This window comes from Rhinolophus ferrumequinum, chromosome 12 (genome assembly GCF_004115265.2).
Source record: "Rhinolophus ferrumequinum isolate MPI-CBG mRhiFer1 chromosome 12, mRhiFer1_v1.p, whole genome shotgun sequence".
NCBI classification, from domain to species: Eukaryota; Metazoa; Chordata; class Mammalia; order Chiroptera; family Rhinolophidae; genus Rhinolophus; species Rhinolophus ferrumequinum.
In genome coordinates this window covers 896317-921215 of record NC_046295.1, presented here as the reverse complement: position 1 = coordinate 921215, position 24899 = coordinate 896317, and the positions used below count along the sequence as shown (strand labels likewise).

The following is a 24899-nucleotide window of genomic DNA, read 5'->3' as shown; positions in this document are numbered from 1 at the left end:
GACAGGCACAGAAGAGGTGAAGGGTGCTCTGCCACCACCAGGAGGGCGGGAGGCATCCGCGGGCAAGCATGGGAGTGTGGCCATGGGCCAGGGCCCCGGGCCTGACAGTGGACACCAAGGGCAGTACCAGGTGCCCCGGGGCTTGTATGCTCACCCTCTTCTGTCCATGAGTGACGTTGTCACAGCAGGATGCTGAGCATGGGGCTGGAGCGCAGACTCCCCTGGTGGAGGGGGCCCCCCGGCACTGAGGAGAACGGGGGCGCAGACTCCCCGGTTGAAGGGGGGCTAGAACTGAGGATGAGGGGCAGGACGGGTGGGGCCAATCCCAGGCAGCCTGTGGAGGATGTGATGGAGCCAGAGGTCAGGACCTGGGGGAGCACAATGTTGTATTTCATCTCTAAATTTTCTAGAATGTTCCTTGGATTGTTTTATTTTCAGTCTGGAATCTCCTGGAATCCCAGACAAGATTTTGTGTTCATTTCTAGGCTCTGAACTACTAAGAACCTGCCATAGCCTTTGTGTGGGTGGGAGGAGCAGGGACTCTGTCAAGGGTGGTCTGTGGGGCCAGGCAGGGGCCCAGGCAGGGGATGAGGGGTGAGGAGGAGGCGTCTCCCCAGGACACATCATAGGACTGGAACGAGATGTGGCTGAGCTCACACCTCAAGTGCAGAGTCCCCCTTTCTTGGCTGAGTGACCTCCCCCCTTGGCCTGTTTCCTAACGAGAAAATGGAACAGCAGCCCCCACCTGCTGGGGTGGCCAAGAGGAATCCAGTTAACGGGCAGGCACTGGGGCAGCACAGGTCATTGGCTGATGGGCCCCAAGGCCCAGGGCTTGGGTGACAGAGCAGCCTGGTGGTGGCTGCCCTCCTACCCATCTGGGGCCTGGGGCCGGGGAGGGAGAGGTGATGGGTAGGGATGTGTGTGGGGAGGTGGGAGCTCTGGAGAGCTGTGGGAAGAGGCCATGGAGGGGAGAGGACATGCAGCAGGGGGACATCTGGCAGGGGCAGTGGGGTGGGGGATTTCCGGGGGGGACACTCGGAAGACTGTGGCAGCGGGGCTGGAGCAGGGAGCCAGGTAGAGGGGCGAGGCCCATTCCTGCAGTGATGGGACCATACCTGAGCAGGACCTGGGCCCCAGGCTGGACGAGGGACTCCCCGAGAGCCCTCGGGGTCAGCTCCTGCGAGAGGTATGTGAAGTGTCAAGTGGGAATCATCTAAAAAACACTCCAGAGAGAAGGGAAGAGACTGGTACATTTAATATGGTTGAGCACCTTTGTAAGAAGGTAAAGTGCTTCTTACAGTCGTTATAAACAGTGAAATAGAAGCATTTGGAAAAGAAGAAGGCCCCGGGTGGGTGGGCAGGCGGGGGCTCTTTGGTGCAAGATGGGCGGCAGCGGCTGGTCTGTCAGAGGCCCCCCAGGTCGTCTGTCAGAAAGGCCAGCAGGAAGCGGCTGACGTGCCTGTCTATGATGAGTGGGGAGAAGCCCAGGACACGCCGGGCCCCCGGCAGCACCTTGGGGTCTGGAAAACAAGGGTGTCTCAGAACCCACCTTATGACACAGCAAGCTTCACACCCAAGTGACGTCAAGTGGGCCTGCCAGGCACTAACCCCACATGACCTCAAAATCTTAGCATAGCCAAAAAGGGGTGGTGGGGCCACCATGCTGTGCCGAGAGGGGGCCTCAGCCATGGGCCTCCCGTCCATCCACCAGAGCTGGGACACTGGAGGGGACCCGGGACGTGGGGAGTGCCTTGCTCCAGGCTCCAATTGGGACAGGGCTTTCTGTAACTCCTGAGCCCCGGCTGTGCCCCTTCTCCCACAAGGGGCCATCACTCTCTGACCCGGGGGGTGGTAGGCCACCGAGTGCTGGGCGTGGGGATCAGAACCCACCACTGGGCCCCCCAATCCCTGTTTCTTCTGAGCCCGGCCACTGTCCCACTGCAGGTGAGGACAGCGAGTTTCCAAGAGGCTGGGGCGGGTGCCCTCCTCAGAGCTGAGTGGGCAGTATGGGAGCCCCGTCCTGGGCCCTCGTGGGGGCTGGGCGGAGGCCTGGCCAGGCAGCACCCACCTGGAGGGCAGCAATAGATGAGGAGGGCCAGCCCCGCAGCCAGGCCAAGACAGGCCAGGAAGGCCACGGGTCCTGGGGGAGAAATGTGCGTCAGGGGATGCCCACACCTCAGAGGGTGGGGAGGGGTCCAGAGACCCAGAGGGACAGGCTTGTGGCCCAGGCTGGGGTTAGCGGGCAGGGATACCCCCAGTGAGCACTGTGGGGGGGTATGTCCACAGGAAGCCAGGAACAGAGCCCAACTTGGAGTGGAGAAGCCCCCAGGTAGAGATAGAGCCCTGGGTGGCGGGGCAGAGGGGAAGCAGGAGACGGTTACCCCTGTCACTGAGCCCTCGGCTCGCGGTGCCTGAGTCTAGCTCTGTGCAATCTGAGTTCTCTGGAAACAAAATCACAGGGCGCAGTTAGTCGTGGGTGGGCCAGAGAAGAAAGTGCTCACCCGCCCTCAGGAAACCAAGGGGGCTGTCGAGGTCCCTCGGCCCCAGGACCACCCAGCCCTGGGCCAAGCTGTGCTGGACCGTGTTGTGCTTGAGGGGGCCAGTGCCCGGGAGGGAACCTTGCACGGTTTGGGGTCTTCTGTCCACTTTCTAGGACCTCAAGGGCCATAGGGTGGGGGCCCGTTGTTCCCTGGTAGCCACGAGGCACCAGATGTAGCACAAACCCTGCCTGAAGGTGTCCATGTCAGCAGGGTGCTCTCTCCCCAGGACTCCCAACCAGCCACCTGCCAGATGGCCCTGAGGGCAGCCGGGAGCCAGAGCCAGGAAGGTGTTTGACTGCCAGCAGGGCTGGCGTGACAGGACTGTCCAATGCTGGAGCTCAGAGCCAGTCCTGCCAGCCTGTCCTTGGGGTCAGACACCAGCCCCAGTTGGCCTGCGTGAGCCACCTCATCTCTGGGAGCCTCTGGCCTCTGTCCTAAGAATCGAGGAACAGCAGCCACTCCTGGGGACCGGGTCACAGAGGCCTCAGGACTGAGCTGCCATCCCCACCTACACCCTCTGCATCCTGGTCCCAGCAGCTGAGCGACTCTCACATGCCCCCCAGGCCCACAGGTGGGACCCCGAAACCAAAACACATGTGCATGGACTGGCTATCAGGCTTGAGACTGTTCTGCAGAAAACCCCACACTGGGACCCACTTGGGCAAAGGGTGGACGCGGCCTCAGTACCCACCATGGGGGCCCGCTCACTTCAGGCTGGTACAGGCCAGAGCTGTGAGGCCTTAGGATCAGAAGGGACAGGATTCCCACAGTGCACTAGGTCATGGAGGGAAGGGGCAGATGCTACCTTTTGTGTCAAGACGGACACAAGAGACAGAGACAGAGAGAAACACGTAGACAGAGAGAGACACAGAGAGACTGGGAGACAAAGATACGTGTGCTGCGGAAAACACTCTCTCTACTCCCTGGGGCCAGAGGAGACTAGACACAGCCACAGGTGTCCCTAGCGAGGGGCTGAGCAAGGAGCCGCTGGAGCCTGGGGAGTGAGACACTTACGCAGGGTGTGCCGGCTGGGCAAGCGGCTATGCAGGGGCTGAGCGTGGATGTACAGGGCGCGGTAGAATTCCTGGCAATCCCGCTCGGTGCTCCGCTGCAGGTGGCCCAGTAGGTCACAGAGCCTCACGCGCAAGGATGCCTTGGGGTTCCGGAACTGGGGGCAGAAGGAGCACAAAGGAACCTGAGGCTGGAAGAGGCTGGGCCAAAGGGAGCTGTGCTGTCGGATGGGGGCAGCGGGGCTCCAGGGTCGGCCCCCAGCCGCCTCCACCCCCAGCTTCCTTGTGGCGGGGTGACTCTGCCTGGGTGCTCCAAACACCCCGCGGAGGGAGTGACTGTGAAGCACGGCCGCTTGGCCTGAGACTGTGCCAAGGTCACAGCACGGCTGCTAATTCTCACGTTCTCTGTGAGGGCGCAGAGAGGCCACCAAGAAAGGCAGGGGCGACTTTATCCCAAGCGTGGGAACTTAGTGGCTGCTGTGTGACTTCAGTAATCGCTTGACCCCCTAAGACTCCCTTTGCTCATTTGTAAAAAGGGAAAAATAAACCCGCACTGTAGGGTTATTACAGGGAATCAATGAGGTGATGACGTAATCACTTCTAATAGTTTACAGTCTACAGGAATGTGACTCAAGTATTTAAAAAATAAATCGAGGGTTGAGGAGGAAAGAATTGGCTCTCTTGATGTGTCTGATGGAGAAATGTGAGGCTCTGAAGGTCAGTGGACAGGGCACTTGGCACTGACAGCCAGGACCTGGTGGCTGTGGCCTGGTGCTACCCCCTGGTGGCAGCATACTATTCTACATGGAAGCAGAACAGAACCACATATGTGCAGAAGCTGCAGACAAGAGCAGCTGGAGCCACAGGTGTCCATGTGTGGAGGCGTTTCCTTTTTCTCATACAAGCTTTTGAAATGTTTAAAAATGAACATGTATTAAACTTCTAACTACAATAGTAAGACATAAATTTGAACTCCTACTTGTTAGTTTTTTGTATTACTTTCATAACTTAAGAAGTACCATATTTTGCCACGTACAATGCACACCCATGTTTTTGGCCCAAACTTTCAGGGGGAAAAAATCTTTCATTTTAATTTTCTAATTCACATTTTTATTTGTTTACATTTAGCTACTTGTTTTTTTTATTATAAAGGAATTTTACCATTTATTTTTTAACATATTATGGTACAAGAAATTTTATGTAACAAATTACAAAACACAAGAACAGATATGAGGTACAAGAAATTTTATGTACCGGTAATAAATTTATGATATTTACGCATCATAAAAAAAGAGAAGGCCAGGAACTCTTTGTTGTTTCAAGTTCGTCATAAGTTCAACAAAACCGATTATAGTATTCCAAGGTATTATTCTGCATAAGGATATCATTATGGATTTCTAGAGTTACACTTTTAACTCATAAGCATAAATAAAAGACTTAAAATTACTAATTCCATATATAGATATGGAATTAGTACTACCCTTGTATAATGCGCATCATTATTTTTCCCTCACAAATTTGGGCAAAAAAGTATGCATTATACATGGCAAAATACGGTATCTGAGCCAGTAGTGGGTCCATGTGTATTCCAGTTCTGTCAGGGATCAACCCCACCTGTCTCCAGGAGAGGCCCAACCCTCTGGTCTGCCCCAGGTGGCACCATTAATCTGCACCAAAGCAGGAAGCTGCAGCTCCAGAAGGGCTCACTCAGTCACCCAGCTGGGAGGGGGGTCTCCACCCCAAAGCCCTGGCTGGTCTCTGGCACCCACCTTCAGGCCCACGGGGGAGTCAGAGAAGTGGGTATAACAGGCAAGGTCACCCAGTCTCAGGCTGTGCCCATGAACAGGATGGGCCGTGTTACACCCAAAATGCTTGCTCATTTTGAACTTTTGGAAGAGGCAGAAGATGAGCCAGGTGGCACATGGGTGGGCCTGTCTAGAGCCTTTGCTCCCTCCTCTGCCCCCTCCCAGGTTTGCTGCATGTTGTCACATGTCTCCTGTGACACTTCCAGCATAGAAGGGGTCAACAGGAATAGTGACACATGAAGACACTGGGACTGAAAGAGTTAATGTTCTGGGCCCAAGGATACCCCAAAGAGGCAGTTTTCATCTCTGAGCTCTCCAGCCTCCCACTCTCCCAGCCCAAAGAGGAAGGAATAGGACAGGTGCGTCCGGCAGGCGCGCCCCTCAGCACCTTCTCGGCGTCCTTGTTGCTGAGGATCTGGGGGTAGTAGCGGTTCAGCTGGAGGATGATCCTGTCCACCTGCTGCTCGCTCAGGCGCCCGGGGCCCATCAGGAAAGGCGTGTCCTGGACCAGGCGGTCACAGTAGGTCTGCTCTGAAACACAGGGAGAGCACGGAGGGCATGAGGTGGCACGGCCCGAGGAGGGGGTGGCAGGCCGCCCACCACGGCGCAGCAGGGCCCCCATTGCCACAGGAGGCATGCAGGCTGTGAGCACCTGGACACATGCTGACATCCCAGCCCGTGTGGGCCTCACGCATAGCCCAGAGCCCCCCATGTTTTGTCAACCCCCTGGCCAGAAGATGGGGTGGGCAGGTATGGCGAGAACAGTCCAGAATGCTCAAAAGCAGAACAGAGCTGCCCCTTCTCTTCTATGAAAATGCACTGAGGGCCGAGGGATCTGCTGCCCAAGGGCGCCCACAGCCACCACTGTCATAGGACAAAAGCACAGGGCTCAGGGTGGCCCGTGCTGGCACGGCAACAGGTCCGTGAGTAGAAGGTGGACAGGATCACCATCCAGCCTGTCTGCAAGGCCTGGAAAAGCTGCCAACAGCAGACCAGTGTGCCTGCCCAGGGGGCGGAGGAAGGATTTTTCTCTTGTCTTTCCTTTCAGAATCATCGCTAAAGCATCATTGTTGCACCTTCCTTCCCATTAAGAATATTCCTTAGAATGACAAGCCTTTAACAATGAGTGATGGGATAGAGGTTGGCAAGTGGGGTACACAGGGTCTTTGAGGGAGGGTCCTGAGTCCCTGTGACACTGGCTACCTGAACAGGTGTACCACCTTACCTACCTACCTGTAGCAGTTTGTCCCATTTGCTGGAGGACACGGGCTAGGGGACGGGCAGAGCTGTATACGAGGAGAGTTTCTGAAAGTGACTGGAGTTAAGTTGGTATCAATTCAAATTAAATTGTTATAACCTTAGGAGGTTATGTGTAATCCTCATGGTAACCACAAAAAAAATACATATATATATACATATATATATATATATATATCTCCACACAATACACACAAAATGAAATCAAAAGTATTACTACAAAAAAATCAACTAAACACAAAAGAAGGCAGTAATGGATGAAAGACAAAACCGCTATAAGACATACAGAAAAGCAATAGCAAAAGACAAGAACAAGTTATTCCTATCAGTAATTACTTTTAATGTAAATGAATTAAACTCTCCATTCAAAAGGCAGAAATTGGCAGAATGGATCTGTGATGTTGTGATTTATAAGAAACGTATATTTGGTCTTCATCATGCTTCCTGGCACACAGCTCCTAAAACCCTGAAATTTCTTAATCGATGAGCCATGAAAGTGGGAGTCTTTTGTTACTCATAACAAGCCCCTTTCAACCCCACCCGAGTTTGTGTTAATGACTTGACTTTTGGAAAGGCCCGGAATAACCACAGGGTGGGAGCTGGCTGCCCGGAGAACCAAGTGAGTAGAGGGCGGGAACTTTCAGCACCACCCTCAGGGGAGGGGAGAGGGGCTAGAGACTGGATCAATCGCCAGTGGCCACTGATTTAATCTCATGCCTGCGTAACAAAGCCTCCGTGAGAAGCCCAAAGGACGGGCTTGGAGAGCTTCTGAGAAGCTGGCAGGGTGGCCCACCTGCCAGGGGCATGGAAGCTCTGCACTCCTTCCCACAAGCCTTGCCCTATTCGTCTCTTCCATCTGGCTGTTCATTTGTATACTTTGAAATATCCTTTGTAATAAATTGGCAGGAATAAGTAAAGTGTTTTCCTGAGTTCTGTGAGCCACTCTACCAAATAACTGAACTCAAGGAGGGGGTGATGGGAAATCTGATTTATAGCCAGTTGGTCATAAGCCCAGGTGACACCCTGGATTTGTGATTGGCATCTGACGTAGGAGTAGTCTTGTGGGACCGAGGCCTTAACCTGTGGGATCTGACGCTCTCTCCAGCCAGATGGTGTGAGAACTGAGTTAAACTGTAGGACACCCAGTTAGTATCCACCAGAGAACTGGATAAGTGCTTGGGGGCAAACAAACACATTCGGTGAGCAGAGGTATCAGAAGTGTTGAGAAGTTGAGGCTTTGTGTAGTAGAGGAGAAACTGTGCTTTTTTCCCAGGATTATATATATATATATATATATATATATATATATAATTCAATTATATGCTATCTTCAAAAGACTCTCACTTTAGATCTAAAGACACGAATAGGGTGAAAATGAAATGATGGAAAAAGATATTCCATGCAAAGAGTAACCAAGAGAGCTTAGGTGGCTATACTAATATGAGAAAAAAAAGACTTTAAGTCACAATTGTTACATGAGACAAAGAAGTATATTATATATTAAGAAAAGGGATATTCACCAAGAAGACATAACAAATATATATGCAGTCTGACAATTAAGTTGGCAAACTAATCCTAGAAAAAGTGCTATATACCTCATTGCTGAATATCACTATGGTCGCCTTCGAAGTACTCCCCTTGGGAAGCTATGCACTGACGCCAGTGCCTAGTCCACCCTTCAAAGCAATTTTGGAACTGTTTCTGGAATGGCCATCTGAGCTGTTGCCGTGTTACCCTTGATGTCCTGAATGTCATCAAAATGTCTCCCTTTCAATATTTCCTTTATCTTCAGGTAAAGAAAGAAGTCATTGGAGGCCAGATCAGGTGAGTAGGGAGGGTGTTCCAATACAGTTATTTGTTTACTGGCTAAAAACTCCCTCACAGAGAGTGCTGTGTGAGCTGGTGCATTGTCGTGATGCAAGAGCCATGAACTGTTGGCGAAAAGATCAGGTCGTGTTCATCTAACTTTTTCATGCAGCCTTTTCAGCACTTCTGAATAGTAAACTTGATTAACTGTTTGTCTAGTTGGCACAAATTCATAATGAATAGTCCCTCTGATATCAAAAAAGGTTAGCAACATCGTTTTGACTCTTGATTTGGACGGACCTTTTTTGGTCATGGAAAATTGGCTGATTTCTGTTGTGCACTTTGAGGCTTTGTTTCAGGGTTGTATTGGTACACCCATGTTTCATCACCAGTGATAACACAGCCCAAAACATCGTCTTGCCTCTCCAAAAGGTCTTGGCAAACCTCAACTCTCCTTTGCTTTTATTCATTGGTGAGCTCCTTCAGGACCATTTTTGCACACACCTTTGTCATACCAAGATTTTCAGTTCAGATTTTCCTGTTTCTCTATTGATGTTTACTTAGTCTGCTATGCTTCTCACAGTCAGCTGACGATTTTGACACACAATTCGATGGATTTTTGCAATGTTTTCATCAGTTCTGCTTGTTACTGGCTGCCCTAACCTCTCTTCATCAGTGACGCGTTCTATCCCCTCAGAAAAATGTTTAATCCATTTTTACACTGCGTTTTCTTCATGACATTATCCCCATAAACTTGGACTAACATGTCCCTGATTTCACTTGCACTCTTGTCAAGTTTAACAAGAAATTTAATATTTGTTCGTTGCTTTAATTCAAGCTCAGACATTCTAGCAATGGCACAAGAAAACACGCAACAACAATAATGAATGCCACTCAGCAAGACACCGCCACATGTGGACACGAATACAGTTGCAGTTGTGAAACACTGATATACCAAGGTTATGAAACCTCACCGAGATGTTTGTACAGTGCTGCCAATGCAAGTGCCCGGTGGCAAATTCGCGAACTTAACTGTCAGACCTTGTATGCACCAAATATCAAAGCCCCAAAATATACGAAGCAAAGATTGGCAGAATTTAAGGGAGAAATAGACAGCTTTATACTAATAGTTTGAGGCTGTAATACACCACTTTCAATAATAGACACAACAACCAGACACATGATCAATAAGGAAACAGAGGATATGAACAACTCCACAAACAAATGATACCTAACAGACACACACACAATACTCCACCCATCAATAGCAGAATGTACATTTTTCTCAAGTGCACATGGGACATTCTCCAGGATAGACCTCAAAACAAATTTGGCCACAAAACAAGTCTTAATAGATTATAAAAGACTGAAATTATGCAAAGGATATTTCCTAATCACATGGAATAAAACTAGAAATCAGTAATAGAAGGAACACTAAAAATTCATAAGTATGTTAAAATTAAACAACCAATGGGTCAAAAAGAAATCACAAAGGAAATTAGAAAATACCTTGAGATAAATGAAAATAAAAATACAGCATATCACAATTTAAGGAGTGCAGTGAAAGCAGTGCCTAGCAGGAAATTCATAGCTCTAAATGCATACAATAAAACAGAAGAAAGTCCTTAAATCCATAATCTCCTGTCACACCTCAAGGAACTAGAAAAAGAGCAAACTAAACCCAAAGCAACAGAAGGAAGGACATAATAAAGATTAGAATGAAGGTAAATGAAAAAGAGAAGAAACAGTAGGAAAAAAGCAACAAAACCAAAAGTTGGTTCTCTGAAAAGATAAAAAATTGACAGACCTTTATCTAGACTGACAAAGAAAAAAAAGAAAAAAAGACTCAGAAATTACAGTGGGGATATTACTACCAATTTTATAGAAATAAAAATTATAAGACAGTACTATGAACATTTGTATGCCAACAAACTGGACATCCTAGATGAAATGTACAAATTCCTAAAAACACACAATTTACCAATGCTGAATCATGAAGAAATAGAAAATCTGAATAGATGTATAACTAGTAATGAGATGAAGTCAGTAATCAAAATTGTCCCAGCAAATAAAAGCTCAGGACCAGATGGTTTCACTGGTGAATTCTACCAACATTTAAAGAACTAACACCAATCCTTGTAAAACTCTTCCAAAAAACTGGACAGGAAGGAATACTTTATAACTCTCTCTGAAGCCATCATTAACTTGATACCAAAACCAGTCAAAGAAACTACAAGAAAACTACAGACCAATATTGCTTATAAATACTGATGCAAAAACCCTCAATAAAATACTAGTAAACTTCAGCAGCACATTAAAAGGATTTATTCCCAGAATGCATGGATGGTTCAACATATGAAAATCTATCAATATAATAGATCACATTAATAACATGAAAGAAAAAAATATGATCATCTCAAGTGATGCAGAAAAAGCATTTGACAAAATTTAATACTCTTTTTTGATTTAAAATCAATAAATTAGAAATAGAAGCAAACTTCCTCAACATGATAAAAGTTATATGATCATATATGAAAAGTCTACAACAAACACCATACTCAATGGTGAAAAATGGAAGCTTCTCCCCTAAGATCAGGAATAAGGATACTCACTCTCACCACTTCTTTTCAATATACCGTGTTTCCCCAAAAATAAGACTGGGTCTTTTATTAAGGTTTGATCTAAAAGATGCATTAGGGCTTATTTTCAGGGTATGTTGTATCATGCTAGGGCTTATTTTCTGGTTAGGTCTTATTTTTGGGGTTAACACAGTAGTACTAGATGTCCTATTCAGAGCAAGTACGCAAGAAAAGGAAATAGAAGGCATCCAATTAGAAAGGAAGAAGTAAAATTATTTCTGTTTGCAGATGATATGATCTTATGAAAACCCCAAAGTTTAAAAAAACCCAAAACTGTTAGAACTAACATATTCAGCAAAGTTGTGAGACACAAAATCAACACCAAAAATCAGTTCCATTTCTATACACTAACAATGAACAATCCAAAAAATATAAGAACAGAATTCCATTTATAGAAGCATCAAAAAGAAAAAATACTTAGGAATAAAATTAAGTAATGAAATGAAAGACCTGTACACTGAAAACTATACAACAAATTGCTGAAAGAAATGAAAGAAGACACAAATAAATGGAAAGATATCCCATGTTTATGGATTGAAAGGCTTAATATTGTGAGATAATACTACCCAAAGTGATCTGCAAATTCAATACAATCCCTCTCAAAACCCCAATGATGACTTTGCAGAAACAGAAAAAGCCATTCTAAAATTCATTTATCAAAGAACCTTCATAGCGAAAATAATCCTGAAAAAAAACCAAGTTGGAGGACTCATACTTCTTGATTTCAAAACTTAATACAAATCTACAGGAATCAAAACAGTGTGGTAGTGGTATAAGGTCAGATATATAGACCAACGGACTGGAATAAAGAGTCCAGAAATAAACAGCATTTTGAATAGGAAAAAAAAAGAGAGTGAAAAGACAACCCACAGAATAGGAGAGAATATCTGCAAAGCATATATCTGATAAGGGATTAATACCCAGAATATATAAAGAACTCCTACAACTCAACAACAAAAAATCCATAAACAGCCCAATTAAAAAATGGGCAAAGAACTTGAATAGGCATTTCTCCAAAGAAGATATACAAATGGCTACTAAGCACACAAAAAGAAGCTCAATATCATTAGTCATCAGGGAAATGTAAACCAAACCATGACATATCACTTCATACTCATTAGGGTGACTATATATATATATATGTAAAATGAGGATGTGAAGAAATTGGAACTCTCCTGCATTGCTGGTGGGCATGTAAAATGGTGCAGCCATCATGGAAAAACAGTTTGGCAGTTCCTCAAAAAGCTAAACATAAATTGTCACACGAATGAGCAATTCCACTTCTAGGCATACACCAAAAAGAATTGAAAGCAGGGACTCAAACAGATACTTGCACACCAGTGTTCAGAGTAGCACTATTCACAAGAGCCAAAAGGTGGAAGCAACTGATGCATGACTGAATAAACAAAATATGGCATATGCATACCACGGAGTATTATTCAGCCTTTGAAAGGAAGGAAATTCTGACACATTGAAATTCTGACACATTGAAAACATTATGCGAGTTTAAAAAAGTCAGACACAAACGGACAAATACTGTGATTCCACTTAAATGACATATCTAGCACGGGCAATTCTAGAGAATGGAAAGCAGAATGGTGGTTGCCAGGGGCTGGGGTCATGGAATAAAGGGGAGTTAGTGTTTAATGGGGATATAGAGTTTCTGTTTGGGATGATAAAAAAAAGTTCTGGAAATGGAGGGTAGTGATGGTTTCACAGAATTGTGAATGTATTTAACGCCACTGAAATAGCTAAAACAGTGACACACAAACAAAAAGGTGAATGGATAATTGGTTTATCTATACAATGAAATATAAGTGATAAAAAGACCTATGAAGTCATAAAAAGACATAGAAGAAACGTAAATGCATACTGCTAAAAGTAAAAGAAGCTAATCTGAAAAGGTTACATACTGTATGATTCCAACAGAAAAGCCAAACTATGGAGCCAAACTAAAAAGATCAGAGGGTGCTTAGATCAGGGAAAAGGGAGGGCTGAGTAGGTGGGGCAAACGATTTTTAGGGCCGTGAAACTATATGACAGTGCGATAGTAAACACAGGACATTATGCATTTTTTCAAAACTCAGAATGAACAACACAAGGAGTGAACCTTGATGTGAACTGCAGTTAGTGCTAATGTGTTGATATTGGTTTATCGAGTGTAACAGATGTACCACGCGACACAAGACGTCAATGGGGGAAACAGAGGTGGGGGTCAGGCTGAAGGACATTCTGTACTGTCTGCTCAACTTTCCATAACGTAAAATTGCCCTAAAATAAAATCTATTATTAAAAAAAAATTCTATTTAGAAATTCCAGTGTTGAACCTGAAAGAAACAATGGGCGTCACAGAAAGCAGCCGAATCGCTTGATCGGATGGGGTTACCTGGGAAGGAGCACAAAGAAACTCTCTGGAGTGATGGAGATGTTCTGACTTGATCGGGCCTGGGTTGCTAGTTCCACGGACGTATACACTTGTCCAAACTTATCAAATTATTCACTAAAAATGAGTGCCTTTGTTTGTAATTATGTCTCAGTGAAGTTGAATATTTAAACATGGGGTCATCACGTTGGAAAAATGGGTCTCCTCCCCGATTTTCTATGTGGAGCAACTCAATAGACCATTTGTCTCCCTCCTCTCTCTCCTATTGTCCACTCCTCCTGGCTGGTCTTTTTGCCCGATTACAAATTTCTAACTTCTAAATTCTCCCAGCCTCTGGAAATCTACCTGGAAGACAAACTCGTCAGCAGCCTCATCACGGTGATAAAGCAGAACACAGGGACAGCGAGAGACCGGCCACAGCCCCGTCGGTGGGACCCTCGTGGCCACCCGGCTTCAGGACATTCTGATTAAAGAGTTAAGAATTCCAGCCAGAGTTCAGAGTGTGCCCCATGGCCAGGCATTCTGTGGGCTCTGTGCATACAGACAATCTTCATCCTTAGATTAGTATGAGCACAACCACCACCCCCATTTTCAGATGGGGAAACTGCGGCACAGCAAGTAGATAAGGTACCTGCCCAACCAAGGCCTTAGCCAGCCAGGGAGTGATGGGACAAGGTGAGGACCTAGGCACAGTGTCGGGGCCACTTCCTGAAACCCAGACTTTCCGCCCCCCTACAATGCTCCCCTGTGGGTCTCAGACCTACATCCATTCATTGCAGAACTCCTTTAACTGTGCACTTAGCTGCATCACGTCTGCTCCTAGCCGGGCCCAGTAGGGCAGGCCCGAGGCTGTCCTGTCCAGTGCGTGCAGCTGTGCAGAGCCAGCACATAGTAGGCGCTCACTAGGAGTTCTGGAATAAATGGATGTAGGTCTGAGAGCCACAGACGAGCGCTGTTGGAGGATGGGGGCCAGCCCTGCCCCTGCAGCGGCTCCTGCAGCCCCGTGGGCACATAAGCAGGTGGGGCCCTGTGGTCACCAGGTGTGAGTCATCTGGCACAGTGGCACAGCCGGGGGCCGAGGCTCCAGGCTCTGCCTCACTCTGTGCTTCCTGTGGTCGCTGTAAACTGCACGCAAACCACACCCAGGCAGCTACTCAAGGCACGAAAAGGCACCAGAAAGGAAACCACTTTGGTCCCAGGTCCTGATAAACAGTCCCGGGTTTTCAAAAGATAAAGAAAGAACACTCTGGCACAACACCCACCAGGGCTTTGCCAGCTCCCTTTGCCAAGCCCCACGTCCTCCACCTTTTTGCCTAGCTGGCACCAGAGCCATGTGGGAGCTGGCCCCACCTACTCTCACCTAGCCCCCCGTGTCTCTGAGCCTTCCCACATGGCAGCCACCAACTGCACCATACTGCCCAGGACCCCCGCCCCAAGTCAAGAAGACGCATCCCTGTGGTTTCCACCTGGCTAACTGATGCTTAGCTCACTGTCCTCCCCACCTCCCAAGGCCCTGGCCCCCACCCCACTGCAGTCCACATGCTTGGACCTCAAGCTCCATCCTGAATTGATTCTCCCAGAATCTTCTCCTGTCCCAGAGCCCAACCTGGCTTTGGGCATGGAGGATCTGAGATTGCTCACTCCAACACACTACAAGGCCGGGACTGGTTCTACAGCAAGAGTTAACAGCTGCAATAACATTTGGCCAGTGCATGGCCTGTGTAGGCACAGTAGGTCCTGGACACTTACTCCACAGCCTGTCACTGTCAGAGGCCCCAGAACCAGGCTGAGGCAGGCCCATCAATGCACAGGGAGCGTGAACCATGGACAGCAGGCCTGCAGTCTTGCAGGGCTGCCCATTTGATGCTCCTTGTCCTACGCTCTCTGCTCAGTTCCCCATCCCCAAAAGAGAGGTGAGGGGTTGGGTCTCTAGAGGCCCAGCACACAGCGATGGCAGGGACAGGGAGGGTCAGGGGGCCTGGGAAGGACACAGGTCTAGTCCCGGCTCTGGCACTGACCACCAGAGGGGCCTGCTGCTTGGCACCTGAGTCTTTGTTTCCTCATCCACACATGACATTCCACATGTCCCTATATGGTACTACTGGGTGGGAAGTCCTCGCTGCAGGGCCAAGTACACATTAGGTGCTTAGGAATGGCAGCCACACACAAAAAAGGGTTCACAGAGATGACAGGTAGCAGCTGGGGTCTTTTCTGTCCTAGTCTGGGACACTCATGTCCTAGAAGTTACCAGGTTCCAGCCCATGTGTGCAGGATCCAGGCTGGAACTCCAGTGAGTTCTGGGGTGAAAGGACAGGGATTTCTGGGGCCTCCCTGGCCCCTGGGCCACCCTAGGTGACTTTTGCCCCATGAGGCAGAAGAATGGGCCCCACAGGGATGAAGTATGGCTCTGGGAGCCCCCACATTCCCTGCCCACTCTGCCATGGGTCCACAACAGGCCTATCATCCTAAGGGCTTCGCCAACAAGGTAAGAAGGTGCACAGAGCAGTGTGATGCCACTTGGCTGGGGTCAGGAGAGAGCTGAGGGCCCCAGTTCAGAGAGGTCCTTGGGGGTGGCTGGGCTGCAGATTCCATCCTGGAAAAAGAAGTTGGAGGGGCTGTGGCCACACAGCGTGGAGCACAAAGTCTTGGGGGGCTCAGTCTGTGTCCCCGATTCCCATAGGCCTGTCCTTGACAGAGATACAGCCGTGGAGGGACCAGAGAGTTCCCGGGGTACCACACACTGCCCAAGAATGCAGTGCCAGTCGGGCCTCTCTGTCAGGTGGCTCTGAGTTTGGAGTGTATCTCCTACCAGTAGGACCACAGAGCATTACCAGCACCGTTTTCACTTTCACCTCCCACTCTGTCAGGCAGCGTCCTCCCTCACCCCAGCACCTCCCTACCCACAGATGCACATTGGCCTTTGTCCCTTAGAACTTTCCAGGGTCTGACCATGGCCACTGCCCCCCAGAATCCTACAGGGCCTGACCATGGTCCCGTTCCCCAAAACTTTCCAGGGCTTGATCTGGGTACGCCCCCAAGAACCTTCCAGGGCCTGACCATGCCCCCCACACACACCAGAACCCTGCAGGGGGTGACCACGCCCCCGGTCCACTATAGTCCCGCCGACTGCGGAGGTTGTCACGGGCACGCTGTCACGAACAAGATCACTGAAACAACGCAGTGAGGAGCTTCTCCCGCGGGCGACATCGGGGCAGGGCCCTGCGGACCACCCGGATCGCGTACCCGTCCAGGGGGCAGAGGCACGACCCGGGCCAGGCCCGCGCTCACCTGTCATGGCGGCGGCACGGCATGCACCCGGCCGGCACCGGCCTATCCCCCTACCGCCGTCCACCCGTCAGTCGGCCGCCTCCAGCGGACGAGGGGTGACCGCAGCCCACCCGTCCGGCTTGGTCTGCCCCTTCCCGGAAGGCCCCGCCCCAGCGTTGGCAACGTCGCTGTCACAGCCCTAACCCCGCCCAGCCCTGGCCCCGCCCTTCCCACTGAGCCCCGCCCCCGCCCCCAGCGTCGGCGACGTGACTACCCGAGCCCTGAAACACACCCTCATTGAGTGCCACCCTCACCGACGTGGGCTACGTAGTTGCCACAAGCCTGTACCGCGCCTTTCACTGAGCCCCGCCCTCGCCTCCTACGGGGCCTGCAGGTCCCCAGAGCCTCGCTCCCGCCAGCAGAGGGTACAATGTCCTCAGAAGCCCTTAGCGCCGCTCTTCACTCGAGGCCCGCCCCTACCTCCGACGCGCCTCCATGGCCCCGCCTCTTCCGGGCTCCGCTGGCGTTTGGGCCCCGCCCCCGGCCCCACACCGCCCTGAGGCAGGGCTGGTGTCCAGGTCGCCTGCGCTACTGCGCACAGTCCGCTGCCCCACGCCCTGAAAGAGGAAACTGAGGCGCTGAGAGAGAAAGAGAGTTACCCAAGGTCACGCAGAAGGTCAGGTCGTGCGGGGTACAGGGCCAGGCCTGGAGCAAAAGGCCGGTGGGCTCCAGTTACCGTAGAAGGATCAGCTAAAGAGGGCAGTACCTGCACAGTGACCCTCCCCAATCCAGGGGAGAAGTCGGACTCAACGGTGTGACTTGGGTAGGGCACTCCCCTCTCTGGCCTCCGTTTGCAAAAGGGCACATCAGCCTGTTAGTGTGCCCCTGACTAGGAGGTCGTTTAGCTTGCCTGAGTCTCAGTTTTCTAGTCTGTAAAATGGCTGACCTTGGGCAAATCTCTTTTTTCCGGGAGCCCACTCCCCCTTCTGCTACAGGCCTGGCCTTTCTATAATGCACCCACCCAGGAAGCCCCCAGCCCTTAGATATGCGAGTGCCTATGTGAATGCGCAAGGCTCCCTCCGCACAGTGGAGTGCTGTGTTGGGAAGGGAAAGCAGGGCCTTCCCAGAAGCCATTGCAGATATGGTTTTGGTTTTTTCTGGTCCTTCTTTGCCTGTGCCAGCTGTTCCTCCTTTACATGCTCTAATTTGCAGGGGCTGGACCTGGAGTGGGGGCCCAAGCACAGTATTCTCTTCTTAGCACAGGGATGCTCTGCTCCCAAAGCCCATGTGCCCTCCAAGTCTATGCCTCAGCTGTCTCCTGTAATACAGGGTTAGGACCGACCATCAAGATTGTATGCAGTTGGGGCATCCAGAGAATGGGTGCAGTTGTCTCCTGGAAACCCCAAAACCCTTGGGCTGAGTCATGGTGGTCACTACCTGGGAGCCACACCCTCCCCAAACAGTGGGAGTGCTTCCCCATGAGGCCCAGCCTTAGCCTGCCCCCAGCCTGGGGAGGGAGGCTGGGGTTCCCTCCTTGTGGAGCCCCACACAGGCATGCCCAGGGGCCTCTGGGAGAGGGCCTCTTGAGCTTAGTAGAACCCAGCCTGAACCCCATTACTCCACATCTTTCACCCTGTGTCATGGCTCCTGGCATTTACCTGTTAGTTTATTTCATCCTCTAGACGTAATGTCAGTGCTGTAAAGGCAGAGTTTGGATGGACAGGGGACACAATAGGATAGTGAGGTCTTCCAGGCCCACTCACCTCCAGGGAGCCCCAACACTTCCTGGGTGACCAACTTCACAGCCATTCCTGCCGTGGGATGGAAGGGGAAATTAAGGCTTGGAGCAGCACAATTCTTTGCCCAAGGTCTAGCAGTCAGGATCAGCTTCCCAGGTTCAGGATTTGCTCCCAGGGCCCCGCCTGGGATAGAGCCCAGTGCCCCTAGGATATCCACTGTAGGCCAGCGGGAGTAGAAGCCTGTGGCACCAGCAGGGGACTACCAGCTTGGATCCCTTCCCCAGGTGGCAGGTAGACACAACACCCCCAGGATCAGAGAGCAGCTCCCGGGCACTCCGCTCTCTGGGGGGGAAGGGGCAGAGTTCCTCCCGTCCCTGCTCTCCCAGGCCAACACATAAGTGAGCACTTAGGCCTGGAGGCCCAGCCATTCACAGGGCAGGTATCCTGGGGACCCGCACTTGCTGTACTGAGTACTGTAGTTCTCACACGCAGTGGGAACCTGATCACCCTATGTGCCACGGGAACTGAGGTTGCTCACCAGCTGTCCCTGATGCACCAGCCCTGAGCCCCAGCCCCAGTCTGACAGCTTCCATCCCCTTCTCTCACTTCTTTAGAATTTTGTAACCAAGGCATGCTTATCTGGTAAATACAATTTTAAATCCTCAGGGAAAGCTCGTGCAGTATGGTGTCTGCACTTGCTATTCCTGATTTTCTCAGGGTCTCCTTACTTATTCAGATATTTTCTCAGCCTCCCCTCCAACAGGTCAGCAAAGTCAGGCAGCAAACAAGAAACCCAGGGAAATGTCAGCAGCTCATCTCCCTAATGACTAGAGCTCCTATAGATCAGAAAGAGGTCAACAGTCCTGTGTTCAGAGAAAGAGGAAACACGCCATACCAAGCTGCTCGATTCTATTTATAATAAGAATTTCATGTTTCATGGATCAATCTGTCACAAATCCAAAGGCCTAATCAGACCCTCTGTGGTCCTGGCCCTGGGGAATACCCTGCCACGGGGTGCCTCCCCAGGCTCCCAATTCCATCCCGGGCACTTCCTGCTGCCCCTCTCCCCATTAGTATGTCAGCTCCCAGGACAGGGGCCACATCGACCTCCAGGATGGACCCATGATCCTCACATCCTGGATCACATGCTTCTGCATGGCTCATCAGGCTGCTCTGTGACTGGTGAAATGTGGCAGAGGTGATGGCGTGCCACTTCTGAGGCCAGGTCATATAGCACATTGTGGCTTCTGCCCTTCTCTCCTGGGTCACCGGCCCTGGAAGCCAGCTGCCGTGTCATGAGGACGCCCAAGCAGCGCAGAGGAGAGAAGCGGAGCAGCTGAGGCCCTGAGCCCACAGCCGGCACCAGCTGTGAGGGAGTGAGTCACATGGAAGTGGACCCCAGCCCCAGTTGGGCCATCAGATGAGACCCAGCTGATGTCTGACCGCAGCCTCAAGAGATACCCCGAGCCACAGCCACCCTGCCAAGCCTCACCCCAAATTGTGAAAAACAATAAATGATGATTATTGTTCTTGAGCTACTACATTTGGGGCAGCTGGTTACATGGCAGTACATAACTAATGCACTCGATGTCTCAGCAGAGGCCCGGCTGAAGTGAAGGAACAAGCTACATAAGAATTGGGGAAAGTACTGAAGAGGAAACAGTGCATGCGGGAGCCCTAGGCATGGATGACCTGGATGACCTTTCTGTGCTTGAGGAACAGCCCCTGGAGTGGCTGGAGTGGAATGAGCAGGGGGATGAGGTCAGGAGGTCATGGGCAGATCATGCAGCGTCACACAGCCAGGCAGCCAGGAGCCCGCAATCTGGGAATATATGAGGTCTGACAATTAAGTTCGCGAACTCATCCTAGAAAAAGTGCTCCATACCTCACTGCTGAATATCACTACGGTCACCTTCGAAGTAGTCCCCTTGGGAAGCTATGCACCAATGCCAAAACAATTTTGGAACTCTTTTTCTGGAATGGCCATCAGAGCTGTCATCTTATTACCCTTGATGTCCTGAATGTCATCAAAATGTCTTCCTTTCTACATTTCCTTTATCTTTGGGTAAAGAAAAGTCATTAGGTGAGTAGGGAGGTAAGTAGGGTGAGTAGGGATCAGGTGAGTAGGGAGGGCGTTCCAATACAGTCATTTGTTTCCTGGTTAAAAACTCCCTTTCAGACAGTGCCCTGTGAGCTGGTACATTGTAGTGATGCAAGAGCCATGAATTGTTGGTGAAAAGTTCACGTTCTCTAACCTTTTCATGCAGCCTTTTCAGCACTTCCAAATAGTAAACTTGGTTACCTGTTTGTCCAGTTGGTACAAATTCATAATGAATAATCCCTCATATGAAAACAGGTTAGCAACATCGTTGCAACAAGTTCACGAACTTAATTGTCAGACCTTGTAAACTGAGGGGAGGGTATGGTGGTCTGATCTGTTTTTAAAACAACCCTCTGTCTACACAAGGGAATTGAAAGCATGGCCTCAAAGAGAGGTTTGCACACTCAGGGTCACAGCAGCACTATTCAGATTAGCCAAAAGGTGGGGCAACCCAAGTGCCCATTGACAGTGAATGGCTAAACTGTGGTATATATCCACACAGTGGAACATTATTCAGCCTTAAAAGGGAAGGAAATTCTGACACATTACAAGGATGAACCTGAGGACATTATGCTCAGGAAAATAATACAGTCACAGAAGGACAAATACTGTACAGTTCCACTCATACGTGTATGAGATTCCCTAGAGTAGTCAAATCACAGAGACAGAGCACAGAATGATGGTGCAGGAGCTGGGGGCAGGGAGGGGGACTTACTGCTTAATGGGCAGAGTTTCTTCTTGGGAAAGTGAACGTGTTCTGCAGATGGATGGTGGGGATGTGGATGCCCACACAGCACTGAACATGGACTGAATGCTACCAAGAGTTACACTTAAAAATGGTTAAGATGGGGGCCGGCCCGGTGGCTCAGGCGGTTGGAGCTCCATGCTCCTAACTCCGAAGGCTGCTGGTTCGATTCCCACATGGGCCAGTGGGCTCTCAACCACAAGGTTGCCTGTTCAACTCCTCGAGTCCCGCAAGGGATGGTGGGCAGTGCCCCCTGCAACTAAGATTGAACACGGCACCTTGAGCTGAGCTGCCGCTGAGCTCCCGGATGGCTCAGTTGGTTGGAGCGCGTCCTCTCAACCACAAGGTTGCTGGTTCAACTCCACTAACAACGGGACCTGGAGCTGAGCTGCGCCCTCCACAACTAAGACTGAAAGGACAACAACTTGACTTGGAAAAAAGTCCTGGAAGTACACTGTTCCCCAATAAAGTCCTGTTCCCCTTCCCCAATAAAATCTTTTAAAAAAAAATGGTTAAGATGGTAAATTTTATGTTATATTCTACCACAAAAAAATACAATGAGGGTGAGGGGGATCAAATGTACGGTGATGGAAGGGGAGCTGTCTCTGGGTGGTGAACACACAGTGTGATCTATGGATGATGTGATTCAGAATTGCACAACTGAAATCTATGTAATTCTACTAACAATTGTCACCCCAATAAATTAAAAAAATAATAAAAAAAAAAAAAAAAAAAAAAAAAAAAAAAAAAAGCAACCTTTTGATAGCTGTGGGGAAATTTGCTAGGGGAAGGGAGGTAGGATGCTGAGGTCTTCCTGGCACACGGGGCTCAGAAGTCTGAGGAATCCACATGTCTGACTGCTCAGCCGAGAGGGCCCTGGTCTAGGCCCAAACCAACAATCCCACTTCCTGTTTCTTGGCACACTTACCCCAGAATCCCTGCCGCTATGCCGGAAGGATGCTCAAGCTACATGCAGTGTTTCTAGATGTGTGAATAGAGTCACCTCTGGAAGATTCCAGTCCTGGTCTCTGCTGACTGAACTCATGGGGGAGACATGTCAGCAAGAACTGGCAGAACCAGGAGAGAATGACCAACAGCTACTGAGTCAGGTGACTCACTGTCTGGCAGTGGATAATTGGGACACTCAGGTGACCAACTGTTGAGAAATTGACTCCTGAGGCACAATCTTTCCCAACCACTGTCCCCACCTGGGGGATGCTCTGCCTGGCAATGAGGTTTCCTTTGTGACATCTTAGCCTGATTCAGCTCAGCCTCTTTTAGGGACAAGAATGACACCACTCCAGTATTTAAGGCTGACTGGTGTTTCCCCGAAAATAAGACCGAGTCTTATATTAAGGTTTGCTCCAAAAGACGCATTAGGGCTTATGTTCAGGGGATGTCACCTTGAAAAATCATGCTAGGGCTTATTTTCCAGTTAGGTGTTATTTTCGGGGAAACACGGTAGTTGTCACAGCCACTGAAAACCATGGGTCTTACCAGCACGTGACAGAGCTGATGCCTCAGAGGATGTGGGGTAATGAGGATGACATGGTTATAGTGGTCGCTTGTGCCTAGCTGTTCCCTCTCCTGTCCCACACCCGGGAGAGTGACGGTCACGACCCATGAAGTCAGTGTGGTCAATGCATCCCACACACGAGTGGGGTGTGTCCCGAGACCAGACCGTGGTGTTGCTGGCGCTAGCCCCTGGGCATCCCTTCCCTCCCAGAGATCTCGGAGGCACGTGTCGTCAGAACACACTGCTCCAGCGGCTTCCACTGTGCAGAGCCCATGCCTGTAACACTGGGCATGTAGTGTGAGCAAGGAATAATGAGGTTGTTTGAGATTCTGAGGCTGGGGAGATTGATGGATTGAATGTTTGCATCGCCCTAAAATCCATATAATTGAAGCTTTACCTCCTGTGTGGCTGTGTTTGGAGATGGGCCTGTAAGGAAGGGATTAGGGGATGAGGTCCTAAGGGTGGGGCCCTGAACCCATAGGATTAGGGTCCTAATAAGAAGACACACCAGAGTTCTCTAGTCTCGTCCTCTCCCCCTACACACAAGAACCACATGAGGACACATGAGGACAAAGGGAGAAGGAGGCTATCTGCAAGCCAGTCGGATGGCTTTCACAGAAACCGAATGGGCCTGCACCTTGATCTTGGACTTCCAGCCTCTAGAACTGAGAGACAGAAATGGCTGTGGTATTTGTTATGGCAGCCCCAGCTGACTGACACAGTGGCTGTTTGTTTCAGCAGCATAACCTCATCGATCCTGAATGCTGTAACAGCAACAGAAGTTCATGTTTCTCAAGCTGACAAGGAAAGTGTGGAGTGAGCCATGTGTCCTGCAAGAGCAATGCTGCAGGCAGGGGGAACGGCAGGTGCTAAGGCCCCTCGGTGAGAATGAGGTTTGGGTTTCAAAAAACAAGAAACGGTGTTTCTGTCTTCCCAGCACAAGCTGGAATTGGTTTTAGGGGGAATTTGGGACCAGCTCCCCCTCCTCCTTCTCATCTGTGGATGGGTGAAGACCCTCTGCTCTGAAATGCCCATGGGAGGACACAGCTCCCTCCCCACTCCTTGGTGGGGCTGTCTCCCAACCCAGCTGAGACCCCGAGGCCGTGGCACAGAGGTCCAGCACTGTGAAGGCCTCCTGCCCCCAAGCTCTCCAGGGCAATGGCTCTGCCGTCCAGGCTGCACCCTCTCCAGTTGGGCACATCCTTTCTCTCCCTCCTGTCCTCCTGCCCCAGCAGCTCCCTCGTGGCCATCTGAACACCAATCTCTGCAACTCTCAGCTCTTGGGAGCTACAGCAGAATGGGGCCACCCTCCTTTTGCTACTCCACTCCAATCCTCCTGTGCTCTGGTCCAGCAGGCCAGGGTCAGGCACCTGAGGACAAAACACTTGCCTCCCCTCGCAGGCACCGCCAAACCCTCATGGCAGGCTTCTTCTCCCCCAGCCTCCCACCACCTCCTCCCAACGAGGGCTAGCGCGTGGAGAGGGCCAGGTGGGGCTCACTTGCGCTGAGGATGAGGGGAACTCAGAGACTTTTCTCATTAGTGTTGCTCCTTGGTGGAGTTGCTGAGCCCTGTAAGGAGCCAAATGGTTTCCGAGAGCTATAGGGTGACATCCCCCCGTCACCCTCTACAGGATCAAGACAGCAGGGTGGCTGTCCACCCCTGCTGGCCCCCACAGCTGAGCCTTCAGGCAGGTGGCTGAAGGGCCTCCCTTGCCACTCCCGGAAAAGCCAGATGAGCAGAGTCTGCGGGGTACCCCACCATGTGAACACCCCACTGCTCTGGTTCAGGGCGGGGTCTGAGGTTGCCTACTTGGAGTCTCTGCTGTGTCTCCCCAGGAGCATGAATGAAAACCAGCAAGCCTAAGTGAGACCACAGGCATGATCTCTGGCCTCAGGATCCGACTCTGGAATCCATTGATGGAACAGCATCCCAGAACAGAAAGGACGTCAGCACCACCCAGCAAACCTCGCTGGTGGCTTCCCAGGGATCACAGGATAGACAGACTGCTCTGTGTAGTCTGTATCAGGACATGTTTGTAAGTGATGGAAAACACAACAGATATGGCTTCAGGGGCCAGTGTGGGCTCTTTC

General features: G+C 50.3%; 1 protein-coding gene across 2 annotated transcripts; it reads right to left on the bottom strand.

Moving 5' to 3' along the window:
• Window positions 1–1237: 1237 nt before the first annotated feature.
• On the bottom strand, window positions 1238–16887 carry CARD19 (caspase recruitment domain family member 19). 2 transcript variants are annotated; one of them, XM_033123587.1, is made up of 6 exons: window positions 16729–16885; window positions 5744–5886; window positions 3555–3708; window positions 2382–2441; window positions 2069–2140; window positions 1238–1520 (listed from the first exon to the last, which is right to left on the bottom strand). In XM_033123587.1, the coding sequence occupies exons 1-6, from the start codon at window positions 16733–16735 to the stop codon at window positions 1405–1407; spliced, it is 552 nt and encodes a 183-aa protein (XP_032979478.1). In that variant the 5' UTR covers window positions 16736–16885; the 3' UTR covers window positions 1238–1404. The 2 variants fall into 2 exon arrangements, with proteins under 2 accessions (XP_032979478.1, XP_032979479.1); XM_033123588.1 differs by lacking the exon at window positions 2382–2441 and having other exon boundaries at window positions 16729–16887.
• Window positions 16888–24899: the final 8012 nt, after the last annotated feature.